The sequence below is a fragment of the Hemiscyllium ocellatum genome, chromosome 17, assembly GCF_020745735.1.
Source record: "Hemiscyllium ocellatum isolate sHemOce1 chromosome 17, sHemOce1.pat.X.cur, whole genome shotgun sequence".
In the NCBI taxonomy this organism is placed as follows: Eukaryota; Metazoa; Chordata; class Chondrichthyes; order Orectolobiformes; family Hemiscylliidae; genus Hemiscyllium; species Hemiscyllium ocellatum.
This window is the reverse complement of record NC_083417.1, coordinates 23,863,459-23,884,001: the sequence shown is the minus strand read 5'-3', so window position 1 is coordinate 23,884,001 and position 20,543 is coordinate 23,863,459. Positions and strand designations below refer to the sequence as shown.

The 20,543-nt window shown below is 41.5% G+C and overlaps 1 protein-coding gene across 1 annotated transcript in view; it reads left to right on the top strand.

The window, feature by feature from the left end:
- The window catches only part of gan (gigaxonin), a 109,832-nt gene that overhangs the window by 29,143 nt on the left and 60,146 nt on the right, over positions 1 to 20,543 (top strand). The window contains exons 4-6 of the mRNA XM_060837616.1: positions 1,791 to 2,005; positions 4,429 to 4,550; positions 13,214 to 13,326. Coding sequence (XP_060693599.1) covers positions 1,791 to 2,005; positions 4,429 to 4,550; positions 13,214 to 13,326 — 450 coding nt within the window. The remainder of the gene's footprint in view (positions 1 to 1,790; positions 2,006 to 4,428; positions 4,551 to 13,213; positions 13,327 to 20,543) is intronic.

Below are 20,543 nucleotides of genomic sequence, written 5' to 3'. Positions count from 1 at the left end.
ATTTCTGTTTAGTTACCACCAGACAAGCTCTTGCTAGGTCTGTGATACTGACAGTTTAACATATATCCACATGATTACTTAAAGTAACCAGCAATGTATTACAAATAATTATGTTAGCAATACATTTCCTAGCTAGCATGATATTACAAAATGATACTAAATATCAAAAATACATCACACTTGAATTTTGTACTCTGAGTAGAAGTGTACTTGTTCCAAATATGAAAATGTTGGTGATCTATATAGTTCCTTAATTCTATTTTGTGACATCCAGCTTTAGCAATTTACAATAACTGACGTGTATTTGTAGGTTTTAATTTAAAATTCAAGTTAATTTGAAACTTGAATGTGGTATATGCAATATCTGTTTTAATTGAGTCCAGACTCCATGAAGATGATTCTGTGATAAAGGGACAGTTACACAGTAACTATGAAAAATTAACTTTACTTCTATGTGTTGATTTGAGTCAAAAATTCACTTCCAACCTTAGATAATCTCAGCAAAAATATGTTAAAAGACATTGTCTGGTTTGTGCTGTACTGTTTTTGTATCTCTAGTCATAGCTATTCCCTGTCCTGGACAGAAGGTGGCGACTTATACTAAGATATAGCTGTAAGCTGCCTATTCCCTTTCTCAAGCGGTTTTCTTTATATGTTAACCAGCACATTATTGATGAGCAGGATTTTATTTTTGGTTGCTAACTACATGCATACGCATAACATTAATAAATTGTTCATTAATTTCTAAGCTGGTTTTCTTGCTTCTGAATTATTTTGTCATTGCAGACAAGTGAATAACTACATTGTTTATAGAAGTAGTTGGAATGTTGCTTTAGAGATGTGAAATGATTCCCCATTTCTGCCTACCACCTGTATCTGTTTTTTTCTACGTCTGTCCCAAAGCCAATATTACCTCTTCAAACCAAGATAGATAGCATCATTTTGGGATCAAGGTGATCTAGCAAAGAATATATTGGAACTAAATCAACCCAAATCTTAGAACACCCCAGAACACATTGGGTTATCTTTCTCCATTAACTATTAGTCTCCAATTTAAACTGCAAAGCAGTCTGTATCCATTTTTAGGCCCATATATTTACATTACAATGAGCAGTAAATGTAGTTAGGGTAAATAAACAGCACAGATCACTAACAGAACCTCAACTTGTCATTTGAGGCTTTTTAACCAGCTCCAGGTAATCCTGCAGACCATTGCCCTGATGGAGTCTGCAATGCTGGTCTACTTATCTGCACCTGAACATTGTGTCATGTGTCCCTCTAGATAGAGTGCGCTGAATATTGGTTAGATTGAAACCCAGAGGTTTGCATTGGTAGTTTGAACTGGAGATACTTAAATGTAGTGTGTTTTAGACACCCAGCTGCCTCCCAAGAATTTTGGATATCTTCACTTAATAAAACATATAAATAGAAAGTGGGCCATACCACCAGTGCTCACTGATGCTGTTACCTAGTATGTTGACGAAACATCTGAAAACAAACTTTCCAGCTCAGCGAGCAAGCCTCCATCCAAATCTTCACTTGGTTTACTTTGCTTTTTTTTCCAGATTCTGACAAGTTCTTTCTCTTGTTACATCGTTCTAGTCATTGGTTGTTCCCAAGTCCATGCTTGTTTTTTGTACTTGAAAGGTGCTGAGTACAACTTAATGACTAAATATTGACCTTGTTTTAATTTTACTGAAATAAGAGCAAAATTTCTTTGTTAAAAATTGGGAATTTACAGACAATTAGTAACTTGTATGTTTTTGTAATTAAATATCTAATTATTTTAGGTTCACATGAAGGATGTGATGTCTATGGTTTGGGTCAATGGTCTGGATCCGAGTTATCTGAGAGAGCAAATGTTGAATGAACCTGTGGTACGAGAAATTGTCAAGGAGTGTACCAATATTCCTCTCAGCCAAAGAGAAGGAGAGGCTCAGCTAGCTACCTTCAAACCTAGAGGGTATTCTGAATGTATAGTGACAGTGGGAGGTGAAGAAAGGAGGTGAGTCCAGCCCGTTCGGCTGAAAATAACAGCCTACGTTGTGGCAAAGGTGAAGTGTCTTATTGTGTAATTTTCAAACATTTTTGTTACCCTGCGTCCCTTCCTCTCAGTTTTGCAGTTGCCAAAGACATTTATTTATTTAAATGTAATGATGTAATAATAAGTTGTATAAGGTGCACTTTAAACATCATAGAATTATTACATTGCAGAAGGTGGCGATTTGGATCATCATATCTGCACCAGCTTTCTGAACCAGCATTATGATCTTGGGTTATTCTTTTGATTTTCCCTATAACCCTGAAAATGGTTTCCATATAAATAATCACCGAATGCCCTTTTCCAGTTTCTAACTACTTGCTGTATGAGAAAAGTTTTTTCTCACTTCACATCTGCTTTTACAAATTACCCTAAACTCTCTCGTTCTTATAAAGTCATAGCGCTCTTGATCCTTTCATGAGAGGGGCCAGTCTCTCCCTAACTATGCAAAGTAGTCCCCACCTGATTTTGAAAATCCCTACGAGATCACTTCTTGATCATCTTCTGTCCAACTTCTAGCTCTCCTAAAACACTTTAAATCTTCGTTGAAACTTCTACGACGTCCTTGCTTTGTAGGATGACAATGTCGTCTTGATCAATTTTGTCCCTTTTTTTCCCTATTCCTATCTTATCTATTCCATTACATTCATATAACATAACCAAGACCAGTCTTACCTTTCCTTGACTCATGTCTTTGTTGTAACTCAACATCCTAATTCCAGATAGTAATCTGCAAGTGTTTTTTTTCCCTATAATCTGCATTCACATATATACTGTGTAAGCCTGATTTAAACTGCATTCATTTCTTCCTTTCTGCAAGTTCACCTATTAGCCTACTATTCTCTACTCTAATCCTACTTGTCTCTCCTAGTATTTTGTCAACCCTGGTGGTATTCCCTTATGTGTTCTCTTTGTTCTCATATACCTGCCAAGTTGGATTAAAGTCACCCTGCCACCCCCAAATACGAGCAAACACCCCACAAAGGACTTGCTCTGTTCATGTGCAATCTCCCACCAAAGCCAATCCACAGTCCCAAAGCCCTCTCTTCCCCCCCCCCCCGCACCCCCCACATCATCATTTGAGCTTCCTTTCCTCCATTCTTCTTCCTTTTCCTCCAATGTATGTACTGATTTATATATGTCATTAGGATTTATTCATAAATCGCAACTTTTCAGGTGCTGCTTGTTAGTTTTATGCCAAGCTTCCTAAATTCTTACTAACTAGCCCGCATCTCGCATCCTTCCTATGTTGTTGACCATGTCCATATTGGACCATATCCTCTGGCAGTCACCCTCTCACAGAAGAATGTCATACAGTCTGGAAACAGGCCCTTCAGCCCGAAGTGTTCATGTCCTTCTATCACCTTAAACCTATGCCCTCTAATTTTGGACTCCCCTTTGCTGGGGAAAAGATCTTGGCTATTCATCTTATCTATGCACCTCATGATTTTATAAACCTCGACTAGGTTGCCCCTGAGCTTCTTATGCTGAAGGAAAAGAGTCCCAGCTCATTCAGCCTCTCCTTATAACTTAAACCTTTTAGTCTTAGTAACACCCTTGTAAATAATTTCTGCACCCTTTCCACTTTAATACCTTCCTTCCTATAGCAGGGTGACCAGATTGCTAAGCAGTAGTTCAAAGGTTGCCTCACCAATGCCTTGTACACCTGTGTCATCATGTCCCAAAGCCTGGTATTCACTGCTCTGATTGAAGAAAGCAAGGATGTCAAATGCCTTCTTCACCATCACTGAAGTTTCTCATCCCTGGAACCAGTCATGTTAACCATTTTAATAGCCTCTCTCCAGTGTGTTCACATCTTTCCTTTAATGTAGTGCTGGCAACCATACACAATGCTGCAGCTGAGGTTCAACAAGTGTCATGTACAAGTTCAACCTCTCTACTTTATGTCCCGTGTGATAAAGCAGAGGGCACTGTTTAGCAAAACAGAAATAAGGGGAATAATTACACACCCACCATTTTTAAAAAATGACCTAGTATATTACAAAGAGCAAAGTCAGAAGAGGAAATTAGCAAGAATCAATATTTTGAATTATTTACTAAAAATGGGCACCATAGAACAGTTAGCCAAGAATATCATATTTCAAGCAATTGAGGAATTATAGAATTTTACAGTTCCCAAATAGGCTATTGATTCATTATGGAATGACTACTCTGAAAGAATTGTATGTTTTATCCCCTTTCTTGTACTGTTCAATTTTTAAAATATTTTTCAAATATTCATCTACTTCTCTATTAATAGTGTTGCATATTCTGCTTTCACCATTGTTTCAGACAAGGCTTGTTAGAACATGGATTGCCTTTGTTTAAAACAAATTCTGACAGTAAAAATATATACACCTATTGATTGGTATTTTGTTATTTGTTAGTACACGAAAGCCTACGGCTGTCATGCGGTGCATGTGTCCATTATATGACCGTAACAGACAACTTTGGATAGAATTGGCCCCAATGAGCATTCCACGCATTAACCATGGAATATTGTCAGCAGGTAAGAATGTGGTACCCTTACCGTTTGCCATCGGAAATTGCCAAATATGGGATTTCATCTGGCATAGCGTGCACTATATGCAGGTGTTTACTTATGAATAAACTTTTTAAGATATTCACTGTGTGATATGCCTGCCACCATAATTATTTTCAGTGTAATTCTTGAAGTAAGTACTTACAAAATTGTACTGCCTGCGCAAAATGTTTGCAATCTATTGATTTTGCTTGAAAGCAATTAAATAGGTAGATGATTAAGCAATAAACAAAAATATATACATTCAATCCTGATTGCTGCTGATAAGCTTGCTGAATTTCCTGTGAAATCAGGTGTGATTTCTATTATTTTAGTGCAGCACAATTTATCTGTAAGCTCTTGCTTAAAGCTACAACAATAAATTCGGATTTTTCCTTGCTGTGAGCCAAAAGAAACTCCATCTTCAGGCACTTTCAGAGATTATCATCTAACACGTGTGACAAGTGTGTAGGGTTTGAAACAGTTGATTTGAACACCCATCAATACTCCTTGAAACCACTTTATAAAACTGTTAGTAGCTCTAAGCAACTACTGCATAGTCTGAAACTTGGCTGGACCATTGTTGCATGCTGTCAAAACTGCTGTTGTAGTCTTGCCAATAGTTGAACCATGTAAGTCAACATAATGTCGTTTTTTTTTGTGCTCTCTGGAAAGGTGGTTTTGGCTGGTTTCAGGTCCAGTAATTTCCTCATTTCTGGACAGGGATTTCATTAGGCCTTTCAGTTGAAAAATGTAATATGTGAAATTTACATTAATGAAAGTGAAATAAATAGCAATCCCTGCTAAATCTTCAACAGAGGTTTAAATAATTTCTTTTTAAAATGAACCTTTTAAGCTAAGATTTGTACACTGGTCCCCTGATAATGGATGCATTTTTTTGTCATCTACCAAAGTTCCCTAGAGGCTGGAAAGTTCCAAATAGATTTAAAAAGTGTACAAGTAACGTACCTGTTCAAGAAAGAAGACAGAAGTACTATAGATCATTTAGCGTAAGATCTTCCATCAAAAAAAATGCTAGGAACCATTCTTAATATGATTGTAGCAAGTGTTATGTGTGTAGTTGTGGGTTCTGCTCTGTTAACAAAGCTGGTCAGGTGACCCAGAAGGGGTGGAGGTTGGGTCCAGTCTGGAACCGACTGTGGAGGCACAGCCATCATAAATAAAGCATTCCTGTTCAGCTTTGCCATTTGTCCACCTGGTATATAATTCCTGGTTCCAAAGGATGCACTGAGAAAACAACTGGTGACAAGAGTGTGATTGGGACACAAACTGTGTGCATGCATTGTTCTTTTTGTGTCCAGAGGTCAAATCGCCTGGACTTTGGAAATGGCAAAGAAGTAACATCAAGGGAATCAGTCACAAGGGGACTCCGACTGCAATCAGCTTCAGTAAAGAAGCTAGGAGACTGGCAGGGGGCAGAGAGCGGCTATTGGGCCAACCGCTAAAGAAGAGAGTATGCATCAGGGAGGAATGGTATGCTGGCACAGCCAGTGAGGTAGCGGCTGATACAGGAGTGTTCACTTAAGGGACTTGGACTGAAAATGGTTACTAGATTGAATGGCAGGAAAACAAAATGGCGGGCTAATTGGGGGAAGGGGAATCTTTGATGAACCAGAAAATTGGACTTCATTCATAGAAGCATTAATTTGTTTGTAAATGTGAACAAGATGGCTGAGGACATCATGTTACTTTTTTTTAATGGAGCATTGGGTGCAAGATGTTCACAATTCTAAGAAGTCTGTTGCAACCAGAGAAACCCGGATAGAAGACATTCCAAGAACTATGCGAAGTGTTAGAAAGTTACTTTGTACCCAAATTGCTGATATTCACAGAACATTTCCATTTTTACAAATGGGTTCAACATGAGGGGGAGAGTCCATCACCCAATTCATGGCCACATTAGAGATTAGCGGAACGTTGCAAATTGAGTGGGTTTCTCTAAGATGCCATGCAGGACAGTTTGGTTTGTGGCTTCCAACGTGAAGTCATCCAATGGAAGCTAATAACAAGGAGAGACTTGGATTTCAACATTGATTGTCTTTTGACATTGCTATTTGATGGAGTTGACTGCCAGCAAAGCAACTCAGCTGTCAACGCCTGAGTGCATTAAGTAGTGGAAATTCAGTAAAGTGCAGTATCAACAATGTGGCTAGAATGGCCATGAGAAGTAGGACTCAAGATGCCCAGTGACACAGGTATAAGTGAGTTTGTCATATTGCCCGAAATTGCCAGGTAGAACCTAAACAAGAGAAGGGGATTCAGAAAGAAATAATCCTATAATGAGGCATGAAGTGGATGCTGCTGTCCAGAGAGTAGGCAGGGAATTAGCTGGGTCTGTGGGAGGCCTAGAGTCAGCAGGGTTTGGTTAAACGTCTTGTCGATATGGGATGAAGCTGATTGTTTCTGGATTCTTCCCAAAGTAAAGAGAGGCAAGAAAGGAGGAGGGGGGAGCGGGGTGGCATTTTTGATAAGGGATAGCATTACAGCTTTGCTGAGAAGGATATTCCCAGAAATACATCCAGGGAAGTTATTTGGGTAGAACTGAGAAATAAGAAAGGGATGGTAACCTTATTGGGATTGTATTATAGTCAAAGGGAAATTGAGAAACAAACTTGTAAGGAGATCTCCGCTATCTGTAAGAATAATAGAGTGGTTATGATAGGGGATTTTAACTTTCCAAACATAAACTGGGACTGCCATAGTGTGAAGGTCTTAGATGGAGAGGAATTTAAGTGTGTACAAGACAATTTTCTGATTCAGTATGTGGATGTACCTACTAGAGAAGGTGCAAAACTTGACCTACTCTTGGGAAATAGGCAGGGCAGGTGACTGAGGTATCAGTGGGAGAGCACTTTGGGGCCAGTGACCATAATTCTATTAGATTTAAAATAATGATCGAAAAGGATAGACCAGATCTAAAAGTTGAAGTTCTAAATTGGAGAAAGGCCAATTTTGACGGTATCAGGCAAGAACTTTCAAAAGCTGATTGGGGGCAGATGTTGGCAAGTAAAGGGATGGCTGGAAAATGGGAAGCCTTCAGAAATGAGATAACAAGAATCCAGAGAAAGTATATTCCTGTTAGGGTGAAAGGAAAGGCTGGTAGGTGTAGGGGATGCTGGATGACTAAAGAAATTGAGGGTTTCGTTAAAAAGAAGGAAGCATATGTAAGATATAGGAGAAAGTGAGGACTGCAGATGCTGGAGATCACAGCTGAAAATGTGTTGTTGGAAAAGTGCAGCAGGTCAGGCAGCATCCAAGGAGCAGGAGAATCGATATTTCGGGCCTGACCCCTCCTTCAGGAGTGAGGAAAGTGTGCCAAGCAGGCTAAGATAAAAGGTAGGAAGGAGAGACTTGGGGGAGGGGCATTGAAAATGCGATAGGTGGAAGGAGGTTAAGGTGAGGGTGATTGGCCGGAGTGGGGGTGGGGGCGGAGAGGTCAGGAAGAAGATTGCAGGTTAGGAAGGTGGTGCTGAGTTCGAGGGTTGGGACTGAGACAAGGTGGAGGGAGGGGAAATGAGGAAACTGGAGAAGTCTGAGTTCATCCCTTGTGGTTGGAGGGTTCCTAGGCGGAAGATGAGGCGCTCTTCCTCCAGCCGTCGTGTTACTACGGTCTGGCGATGGAGAAGTCCAAGGACCTGCATGTCCTTGGTGGAGTGGGAGTGGGAGGGGGAGTTGAAGTGTTGAGCCACGGGATGGTTGGGTTAGTTGGTCCGTGTGTCCCAGAGGTGTTCTCTGAAACGTTCCGCAAGTAGGCGGCCTGTCTCCCCACTATAGAGGAGGCCACATTGGGTGCAGCAGATGCAGTAAATGATGTGTGTGGAGGTGCATGTGAATTTGTGGCGGATATGGATAGATCCCTTGGGGCCTTGGAGGGAAGTAAGGGGGGAGGTGTCGGGGCAAGTTTTGCATTTCTTGCAGTTGCAGGGGAAGGTGCCAGGAGTGGAGGTTGGGTTGGTGGGGGGTGTGGACCTGACGAGAGAGTTACGGAGGGAGTGGTCTTTTTGGAACGCTGATAGGGGAGGGGAGGGGAGGGATATATATCTCTGGTGGTGAGGTACGTTTGGAGGTGGCAGAAATGACGACGGATGATACGATGTATATGAGGTTGGTGGGGTGGTAGGTGAGGACCAGTGGGGTTGTCCTGGTGGCGATTGGAGGGGCGGGGCTCAAGGGCGGAGGAGCGGGAAGTGGAGGAGATGCGGTGGAGAGCATCGTCGACCACATCTGGGGGGAAATTGCGGACTTTGAAGAAAGAGACCATATGGATTGTTCAGTATTGGAACTGGTCCCCCTGGGAGCAGATGCGGGAGATGAAGGAATTGGGAATATGTGATGGCGTTTTTACAGGGGCAGGGTGGGAGGAGGTGTAGTCTAGGTAGCTGTGGGAGTCAGTCAGTTTATAGTAAATGTCTGTGTTGATTCGGTCGCCCGAGATAGAAATGGAGAGGTCTAGGAAGGGGAGGGAGAAGTCTGAGATGATCCAGGTAAATTTGAGGTCGGGGTGGAAGGTGTTAGTAAAGTGGATGAACTGTTCAACCTCCTTGTGGGAGCACGAGGCAGCGCTTCTGGGCAGAAGGTATAGATAGGATAGATCGAGTGAATCCTTGGAAGAGCATAAAAGCAGTAGGAGTATACTTGAGACGGAAATTAGGAGGGCAATAGAATTAATGAGAACCCCAAGAGTTTTTACAAATACATTAAGGACAAAAGGGTGACTAGGGAGTGGCCCATTCACTGGTGGTTACTGGTTCCAACACTCCCAGATTCACAAATCATTCCAGTTCTGCCTCTCCATGAGACCGAATACCGAATGATGAACAAGCCTTCAGATTCTTAGGACAAGGCTCTGGCTTGAGCCGTAATTCAATTTTGACTACTTTCATTTCCACCAGTGTTCTTTTGAAGACATCTTTGTACTCGTCCAGGATTTCTTGCAAACTCATGATCGAGTCCGCCAGCCTATTAACCATGCCTCAGTTCAACCTCAATTTCTGTAAATTACTGTGGCAAGTTCATTTTTGATCTGGCAACTTTGCTAAAACCCCTGCGTTGGTTGTTGACAAAAAGGTGGCCCTGGAAATGGACCCAGGCACGTGAGGTGGCTTACCGGAAGGTAGGAAGTGTTAATACATTTCGACCCAAATTTGCCACTGGCATGTTAGCATGTGACGCCACACCTTGTACAGTTAACAATGTACTTTTGCACCTCTTACCGAATCAGTTGGAAAGGCCCATCATGTTTACATTGAGGTCACTAACAAAAATGAAGGACAAATATATTCTCAAGTCGAAAAGGAAGAACTGAGCACCATGTCCCACATTTAAGTTTGTTTATAGCAGGCATTTCATGCTACTGACCAACTATAAGCCCCCAACTTCCATTTTTTTGGCCCATACATGGAGATACCAAGAATGCAGCAGCATGCCTCCAGAGATGGGCACTGGCACTGTCAGCCTATTCACACGCAATCAAATATCAACAGGCAGAGAAGCATGATAATGCAGATGCCCCGTCAAGACTGCCACCACCAGGGAATGAAGATGTTTCCAGTTGGAAACTGAAAATGATGCACTTTTCCCAGGATGACAAGATGCCAGTGTCAGGAAATCCGGTGCGGAACACAACTCAGAATGACTCCGTTTTGAGCCGAGTGATGGACTTAGGCCTGAGAGGAAAAACCAGACATGGAAATCATCTGGAATTACGTGCTTAACTGTAGGAGCTGGGAGTTGTCTGAATTGAATGGTGTTTAATGTGGGGAATGAAAGTTGTATTCCTTTCCTATTAACAGGGAAGATGCTGAACAAGGGCATCCCAGTATAGTGTGAATGAAGGAGATAGCCATGACCCATTTTTGGAGGCTGAATGTGAACCTCCAGATTGGGTAAGGGGTTGGAGGTGGTGGTGGTGGGGGTGGGGGGGGGGGGGGGGGGAAAGAAGGAAGGCGGGATAATGTGAATCCTGCATATTAGTAAGAAAGGCACCACCATTATCATTCCTTCACCTCTGTGCATGGCCTCTAACACCAAGGCATCAAATTCACTTGAGTTTTTTTTGGGAGCAGGAGAGGGACAGATGCTATTAATGTTCGTGGATGCCTGCTCCAAATGGCCCAAGTTGCCAGTCATGAAATTAATATTAGGAGAAGCAATGATAGAGCAACTGGATGAAATATTTGCCAAGGTCAGGGTCTGAGTGACAATGTCATGAGTGACAATGGCTATGGCGCAACAGTTTTTGAAGGGTGCCTGGAAAATCGGAGATGGCTCCATTTTGCCCTGTAACAAATGGCCAGGTGGAGAGATTTGGACAAACCTTGAAGTAGGCCTTAAAGGATTCACAAGGGGTAGGATTGTTTGGGCAGTCACTCAACAAGTTCCTCAGCATGGACTGGCGTGACCCAGTGCTTGCCAGTATCTTTAATGTACAACCACCAGCTGAGAACCATGTTTGACTTGCTGCAACTGAAAGAGGCCACAGAGGTGGTAGAGTGAAATCATGATGGCCGGAAGGGTGGGAAACTCAAGGTGTTGGCTTGGAATTCTATGTCTGGGAAAAATATGGATCCCCGGCGGTGTTGGTGTCTCAAATAGGAATTTTTTTGTGATATGTGGTATAGACTAGGGATGAAACGGTATGGAGGAGACATATGGTCCATCTGGTCACTGCGCCTCACCGGCAGGGTAAGACCTTCAGAATATGAAGCCAGTCCAGATGGAACAAGGGGTCTCCAAACCAGGGTTGGTCATACACAGCGGAATGACAATGGCAGTGAGACAGGGCTACAACAGCCAGTCAGAGAGGGACATATGTGTGGAACAACTCAAGCTCCCTGAAGCCTAGGAGAGTACGCTAGAAAAGCTTCCCGAGATTGGGAGACAGTCTTCTCGGAGTCTCCACCCCCTGAGAGACTGATCACCTTAGTGTGGAATACAGAACGGTAGTTTGTTTTTTCCTTTTTTGGTGTATTTTCCTGACTATGTATACATGGTAGCTCCAATGCTTGTGTTACAGTTATAATGGTTGCATATATGTTTGTTAATGGGCATTTTAAAATAAAGGAGTAAGGGGTGTACTACATGTTCAATATGCTGCTCCTTTGAGAGCTGGTCAGGTGACCTTGAGGGGGCTGCCAAACCTTAGGTCCAATCTAGAACCAGCTGTGGAGTTGAGTATTGTAAGCAAAGTTTTCCTATTCAGTTTTACCATTTGTCTACCTGTCTACCTTGTATATAATTTGTGGTTCCAAAGGAAGCAACAATTTAACAGCAAGATTTAAAGAAAATGGTAAGTAATATACCAGTGCCAACATGGTTTTCTGAAAAGGAAAGAGTGTTTGATTAATGTTTTTGGGTTCTTTGAGGATGTAGAAAACAGAATGTATGAAAAATGTTTACATTTCCTGCATTTCAACCAGTATGTGTGCTTGGATTTCCAAAGACATTTGATAAAAAGGCTTTGGGTTTGCATGTTTAAAGAATTGGACCAGCCAACAGGAGATGAACAATGAGTCATTTACATGTCGGCAAACTATGTAATTAGTGAAGTGTTACTTGGATCTGTAGTGGTGCCTCCATCCTTTACAGTCTGTATTATTGGTATGGATGAAGGACATGCTGATGATACAAAAGTTGGACAACAAGTTTTGAAGAGAATATAAGAGAACTTGCGAAAGGATGTAGATATGTTAAATGGGGGAAATGCCAGATGAAGTATATTGTAGGTTGCCTACTTTGGCATGTAAAAAGGAAAATCAAATTATTATTGAAATTGTGACTGCAAAAATGTATGTTACAGAAAGATCTAGGTGTCTTGGTACATAAATCACAAAAGCTAGCATGCAGTTATAACAAGTAATTAAGAAGGTAACTGGAATGCTGGCCTCTATTACAAATTGAATAAAGTGTAAAATAAGTGAAGTCTTGCTACTGTTGTACAAGGTCTTGGTAAGATGTGTCTGGATACTATGTGCAGTTTTGGTCTCCTTAGTAATTGCATTTGAAGCAGTTCAGAGAAGGATCACTCTACTGATTTTAAGGGGTTGAAAGATTTGGCCTGTACACATTTGAGTTTAGAAACATGAGAAGTGATCGAAATGAACATAAGATACGGAGAGAACTTGACAAGGTGTTTGCCCTTCTGGGAGAGTCTAGAACTAGTTTTAAAATCAGGAGGCTCCCATTTTAGATGAAGGTGAGTAACATTTTCTCTCAGCTGCATTGTAAAATTCTCTTCCCCAGAGAGCAGTGGTGAATAGGTCATGGAATATTTTCAAGACTCGGTTGGATAGATATTTGAGGCAAGGATTATGGAGATGGAAAAGAGATGTAAGGCCACAATCAAAAATTACACATTTGAACAGTGGAGCATGAATAGGCCAAATGGCTTACTGCTGTTCCGTTTTTTTTATGATTTTATGATGTTTTCCATATAATTTTCTTGCAGTTCAAGATAGTCTTTCTAGTTTGTGTAAGGACTATTCAAGCAGATTATGAAGGCTTGAACTGTTCAATTCCAAGTCTCTGACTGACAGAATTATGATAATAAGAAATCAATGCAATGAAAATGCTATTTCCAAAAACAAAGGATCACATTCAGAAAAACATACTGTTTCTTTCCTTCTCTGTAGAGGGCTTCCTCTTTGTGCTGGGTGGACAGGGTTTAGACAACAATACTTTAAGTTCAGGAGAGAAATATGACTCCGATACCAACTGTTGGACTCCCATTCCTCCAATGAGTGAGGTAAGTGTCTGCATTCTGAACATTCTTCAAAATTATCAAGGTTCATTATTCACTGAAATATCTTTAGTATTGGTTTATTTCAATTCAGTTAAGTGTTATGTATTTGAGCTGTGCTGATTTTGCAAATCAGATTTTTAGAAAAGGAGCTCCACAGTAAATTTGACGTACCTTAGTGTTAAACATCTGCATTTCTTTATTCTAAAACTAGCAGTCACTGTTGTCCGCCAACATGTTTCAATTGTTCAATTGATGACAAAACTTGAACTAACGAAGAGCATCTGTGTGACTGTGATCATAGTGTGTTACACCTCCTCAATAGGTCTATAGTCTTGGCTTTTGTCACCTATTGATGTGATCAGCCACGTCATCCTCCTACAAAAGATTTCCTATGTACACATCAGGGGGATTGTTGTGCGCTCAGTGTAACCAGAATATCTTTTTCCATCCTAAACACTCACCTCGAGTCCCAAATGGCCCTTTCTCTTTCCCATATAAATGCTGGTCTTTGGTAGCATCATCTGTTGCCAAAGAGGTACTCTGACCTATCTGCTGATGGCATCAGATTATATCTCTTCGCGAGCTGTTTCAACCATTGCACTATCTCTGTGAATCAGTCTGCTTGACAGGCGGGATAAGTTTGAGAAGACCCAAAAAGTGGAGTTCAGCACAGTCTCAAGCTCCAAAGTTCAGTACAGGCTCTATTACTTTACTGCAGTTGAGTAGGACTCTTCAGATGGACCTTTAACTTTCTACCCTCTCCAGTGTAATAATTTCCAATGTCCAAATCCATAATATGCCTATCTTTGCCCAGCCATAGCCATTTGTTCCTGAAACCCAACTTGCTGGTATGTCCACACATCTCCCAATATACTACCCAGAATGAAGGATTGATGGAATCAGTGCTGCCACAGGCAAAATGGCATCAGCAGTTGGAAAGTTGTTTTGTGTATCTGTCTTAAAGTTTTTGTAGCAAAACATCTCCCACATTCTAACCAGTGATTGAGACAAAGAGCAGAATGTTTGGTTGGATAAAGGAAAAATGCAATGGTTGTCTTGGGGACATGATAAAAAAAATTTGCATTCTGTACTTAAACTAATTGTAGGTAAGTATCATTGAGTGTCCTGGTGGATAAAATTTAGAAGTTAGTCTACGTTAGCAAAACTTCCCATCCTAGAGTTTTAGCTTTGATCATATCAGCATTTCAGGTAAACCATGGTCTAGAAAGTTATTTGCAGGGGCAACTCTTGTAGCCTCTTAAGTCTCCAATGTGGTAAAAGCTCAACATCTATCAGCAAGAGCATGAAACATGGTAAAAGTATGCCAATCAGTCCATCAAGTCCACTCCACCATCAACAAGACCATGGCCGATCTGATGATCCTCAACTCCACTTTCCTGCCTTTTCCCCATAACTGTTAGCTCCCTTTTCTGATTTCAAAATCTATTTGTCTCCGCTTTGAATATGCTTAATGATCTAGCTGCTACAGCCCCGTTGTAAAGAATTTCATAGATTCACCACTACCTTCTGAGAAAACATGCTGTCCATCATATTGGCAAAGGCACGATGGTGGTAATACATGTGCTACCCATAACACTTCCAGTCTGTATGTTACCGGCAACACAATCTGGTGCACTTCTGCCCGTTTCTCCTCTGCACTAGCCTGCTGTGGTCTCTATTTTCATCTTAGGATTCTGTCTTTAAGAAAGTAACACTCAGGGTTACATTCTGATTCCTTTTCTGAGTATGCTCAGTATATATATCATTTATTGTCTCGTTTTTCTGCTGCAAGTCCATTAGCCTTTCAGCATTAAACATTTCTGCCTGACCCTTTTCCTGTTCAGGTCTTTCCTGCACCATTACATCAAACAGGGTGTTTACTAACTTAATCTCAACTCCTTCATTTTTCTCTTTAGTTTTTGCTTTGTGCTTAGATTTATGATTGTGGGATCTTGTTACTAGATTTCTCTGGTCTTCCTTTGGCTTCTCCACAACAAGGGGTGTCTCTCTCACCTTGGATCCTGCTAAATCGTTCCCAAGAACAAACTGTATTCCTGGAACTGACACTTTGTCAATCACCCGCATTGTTACTTCCCCAGTCTTGAGTTGCTCCAACCTGATCTTACATAGGGGAATACAAAATTTCCTTCCATCTATTCCACAAATTGCCACTCTCTCTGGTAATGTGTCAGAAAAAGTGCAAATATGTTCAACTCTTACTGTTAGAGACTGATTAGATCTTGTATCTCTCAAAATTGTAACCTCTTTTCCTCCTTCCCCTATTCTTCCTGAGTAAACTCTACCCACAGAGGTGAAGTCTTTATAGAGATCAGGCATTAATTCAATACTCAGCCCCTGCCTAGCTGTGCACTGTCCTGTCCTCGACTTGTCTTGGGATTTCCTTTTCCTACCTTCACTAATCCCACTGATTTAGCCTCTTTTACCACATTCTTTCCCACAGTGCTTCCTTTAACAACCAGCACAGTGACTTTACGTGTCCCATTGTACCACCGTGGAAACACCTGAGGCCTTTCACCTCCTTTTCACCCTCTTGGGCTTCTTCTTTCACCTGTTGTGAATTGTTACCAGTGTGCTCTAATTTTTGTTTTATAGTGTAGGGTCTCCCTTCTCTCAATTTCTATCCCTTAGAGGCTGAAATTCTTGCCAGAAGCTAATGTTTGTCTAATGTATCAATGCATTTTCATCTGCTATCTGTGCTGCTCTTCTCACTTCTTGAACTTTCTGTTCATCCACATGAATTCTTATCATCTCTGGAAGTGAGTTTTTAAACTCCTCCAGTAGAATAATCTCCCTTAGAGCCTCATAGGTTTTATCTGTTTTCAAGGCCCACACCCATTTATCGAAATTACTATGTTTAATTCTTTCGAGCTCAACATAAGTCTGACCCCCTGGCTCGCTCTTTGTTTCTGAACCGCTGTCTATCCACTTCTGGTACCAAAACATAAACTGTCAAAATAGCCTGTTTGACATCTGCATAAACTCTTGACCCCTCATGTGACAGCGCTGCAGCTACCTCACTAGCTCTGCCTACCAACTTCATCTGAACTAGCATGAGGCCCAAGTTCTCTGACCACTCCATCTGCCAAGCCAATTTTTCAAATAAAATCACGATGGCTTCTACATCTTTCTCATTAAAATGTGGCACTATTTTAACATTGTTATAAATCACACAACACCAGGTTATAGTCCAACAGGTTTATTTGGAAACACTGGGTTTCAGAGCGCTGCTCCTTCATCAGGTGGTTGTGGAGAATAAGATTGCAAGACACAATTTAAAGCAAAAGTTTACAGTGTGATGTAACTGAAATTATATATTGAAAAAGACCTGGATTGTTTGTTAAGTCTCCCATCTTTTAGAAATGACTATGTTGGTTTCAGTTCTTTCATATGTAAATTGCAAAACTTCTTTTAAAAGTTAGATTCTCAAGTGAACTTTAATAATTGGTGTCATGTCGTCCCAGACAGTGTATTGAAGGTGTTAGCTCCCTGTGAGGCTGTCTGTGCCACAATGGTCAGACTGATTTTAATCTTAAAAAAACAGATTTACAGAACCTTACATGGATTAATGCAGTTTTTGAGCAAAGTAAAATGTAATTCTGCAAGTACAAATTCACCCCACAAACTTGTATGTGTTTGTTTGTGTGTGTGTTTGGGGGGGAGGGGGGGATGCGTGGTGGTTATGAGTGTCTGTGAGATGGTGTGTGTATGTGTGAGAGTGTAAAGGGGTTTAAGTCTGTGAGAAGGTGAGTGTGAGAGCGTACGAGAAGGGAGTCTGAGTGTGTGTAGGTGTTTGTGTTTGTGTGTGTGTGTGTGTGTGTGTGTGTGTGTGTGTGTGTAGTGCAATGGGGTCACCTGTAGTGTGACATGAACCCAAGGTCCTGGTTGAGGCCATCCCCATGGCTTGGCTTCAGCCTCTGCTTGGCCACTTTTCGTTGTTGTCTGTTCCAAAAACTGCCTTGGAGGATGGTCACCTTGAAGGTCGAATGTCCCGGACCGCTGAAATGTTCTCCAACTGGGAAGGAAGACTCCTGTCTGTTGATCGTTCTGCGGTGTCCATTCATCCATTGCCGTAGTTTCTGTTTGGTCTCCCCAATGTACCATGCCGCAGGGAATCCTTGCCTGCAGCGTATGAGATAGACAGCGTTGGCTGAATCACGTGAGTACCTGCCACATACATATTGGGAGGTGTCCCCACGTGTAATAGTGGTATTCGTGTCGACATTCTGACACGTCTTGCAGCGTCTACCGTGACAAGTTTGTGTGGTATCAAGGTTTTTACAATATTATTCTCCTCAATCACCTGATGAAGGAACAGCGCTCCGAAAGTTAGTATCTCCAAGTAAACTTGTTGGATTAATTCTTGGCAAATGTGGAAATCATTTGCAAATCCTGGAACCTCTTTAGCAATCTTAAGAGCCATTTCTCTCACTTTTAATCGAAGCAAAATTAAATAAATTGTTGTGTGATTTTTAACCTTGTACACCCAAGTCCAACACCAGTGTCTTGAAATCATATTTTAACATGTTTGTATACGTCACTACCTTCTCTCTTCATCTTCATCCTGTTAACTTGACCTTCCTGACTAATTTGCAACTTCTGAAGTTCAACTTCTCTGCCCCTTTCTCTTCTCTCTTTTTGCTCAGCTAAGAACCTTCTATCTCTCTCTTTTTCCTCCCTCTCTTTTTCATCACTCTTTTCTCACATGGCTATTCTTTTCCTTTCTTAATCTTCTAACTCTATTTACCTCAGTTGTAATTTAAGTTTTTCTGACTCTGCTGCACTTGTCTGTTTCTCTGATATGCCTAAGTACTTGACTAACTCCATTACAAGTTCATCTTTCATTTTGTCCCTGGTTAGACCCAATTTGCTAAGTCTGAAAGTATAGCCTTTCTTTGTCTTTCTAAACTTTCATGGCAAATGTGGAAATCATTTGCAAATCCTGGAACCTCTTTAGCAATCTTAAGAGCCATTTCTCTCACTTTTAATCTAACCAAAATTAAATAAATTGTCTCATCTACGTTTTATTTAAAGAGGACAGGAATAGGAGGATAGAGCGGATGAATGCATGGCTGAGGAGCTGGTGTATGGGAAAAGGATTCACACTTTTGGATCATTGGAATCTCTTTTGGGATAGAAGTGACCTGTACAAGAAGGACGGATTGCACCTAAATTGGAAGGAGACTAATATACCGGCTGGGAGATTTGCTGGATTTGCTCAGGAGGAGCTGAGACTGGTATAATTGAGAACAAAAGCGAGTCAAATAGTCAGGGCAGGCATGGACAAGGTCGGACTAAAAGAATTAAACTGCATTTATTTCAATGCAAGGGGCCCAACAGGGAATGCAGATGAATTCAGGCATGGTTAGGAACATGGGACAGGAATATCATAGCAGTTACAGAGACATGGCTCAGGGATGGGCAGGGCTAGCAGCTTAAGGAAGGGCTTTTGCCTGAAACGTAAATTTTCCTGATCCTCGGATGCTGCCTGACCTGATGTGCTTTTCCAGCACTACTCTAATCTAGACTCTGGTTTCCAGCATCTGCAGTCCTTGTTTTTACCTATATGTCAGGTATAGACAGGATAGACCGAGTGAATCCTTAGAAGAGTATAAAGGCAGTAGGAGTATACTTAAGAGGGAAATCAGAAGGGCAAAAAAGGGGAAATGAGATAGCTTTGGCAACTAGGGTTAGGGAGAATCCAAAGTGATTTTATAAATACATTAAGGACAAAAGGGTAACTAGAGAGAAAATAGGGCCCCTCAAAGATCAGCAAGGTGGCCTCTGTGTGGAGCTGCTGAAAATGGAGGAGATACTAAGCGAGTATCTTGCATCAGTATTTACTGTGGAAAAGGACATAGAAGATATAGAATGTCGGGAAATAGATAGTGACATCTTGAAAAATGTCCATATTACAGAGGAGGAAGTGCCTTATGTTTGAAATGCATAAAAGTGGATAGATCCCCAGGACCTGATCATATGTACCTTAGAACTCTGTGGGAAGCTAGAGAAATGATTACTGGGCCTCTTGCTGGGATATTTGTATCATCGATAGCCACAGGTGAGGTGCCAGAAAACTGGAGGTTGGCTAATGTGGTGCCACTGTTTAAGAAGGATGGTAAGGACAAGCCAGGGAACTATAGACTAGTGAGCTTGACATCGGTGGTGGGCAAGTTGTTGGAGGGAGTTCTGAGGGACAGGATGTACATGTATTTGGAAAGACAAGGACTGATTAGGGATAGTCAACATGGCTTTGTGTGTGGGCAATCGTGTCTCACAAACTTGATTCAGTTTTTTGAAGAAGTTAGCTAGGTTAGATCTCACTGAATACAGGGAGAACCATCCACTTGGATACAGAACTGACTCAAATATAGAAGACAGAGGATGGTGGTACAGGGTTGCTTTTTAGACTGGAGTTCGAGTGGAGTGAGCAGTGGAGTGCGACAAGGATTGGTGCTGGGTCCTCTGCTTTTCATCATTTTATATAAATGATTTGGATGCGAGCATAAGAAGTATAGTTAGTAAGTTTGCAGATGATACCAAAATTGGAGGTGTAGTGGACAGCGAAGAAGGTTACCTCCGATTACAACAGGATCTTGATTAGATGGGCCAGTGGGCTGAAAAGTAGCAGATGGAGTTTTATTCAGATAAATGCGAGGTGCTGCATTTTGGGAAAGCAAATCTTAGCAGGAACTATACACAGAATAGTAAGGTCCTCGGGAGGGTTGCTGAAGAAAGAGACCTTGGAGTGCAGGTTCATAGCTCCTTGAAAGTGGAGTCACAGGCAGATAGGATAGTGAAGAATGTGTTGGTATGCTTTCCTTTATTGGTCAGAGTATTGAGTACAGGAGTTGGGAGGTCATGTTGTGGCTGTACCAGACATTGGTTAGACCACTGTTGGAATATTGCATGCAATTCTGGTCTCCTTCCTATCAGAAATATGTTGCAAAACTTGAAAGGGTTCAGAAAAGATTTACAAGGATGTTGCCAGGGTTGGAGGATTTGAGCTGCAGGGAGAGACTGAATAGGCTGGTGCTGTTTTCCCTGGAGCTCAAATCCTCCAACCCTGGCAACATCCTTGTAAATCTTTTCTGAACTCTTTCAGATTTCACAATGTCCTTCTGAAAGGAAGGAGACCAGATTTCCCTGAGAGGTGACCTTATAGAGGTTTACAAAATTATGAGGGGCTTGGATTGGGGTGG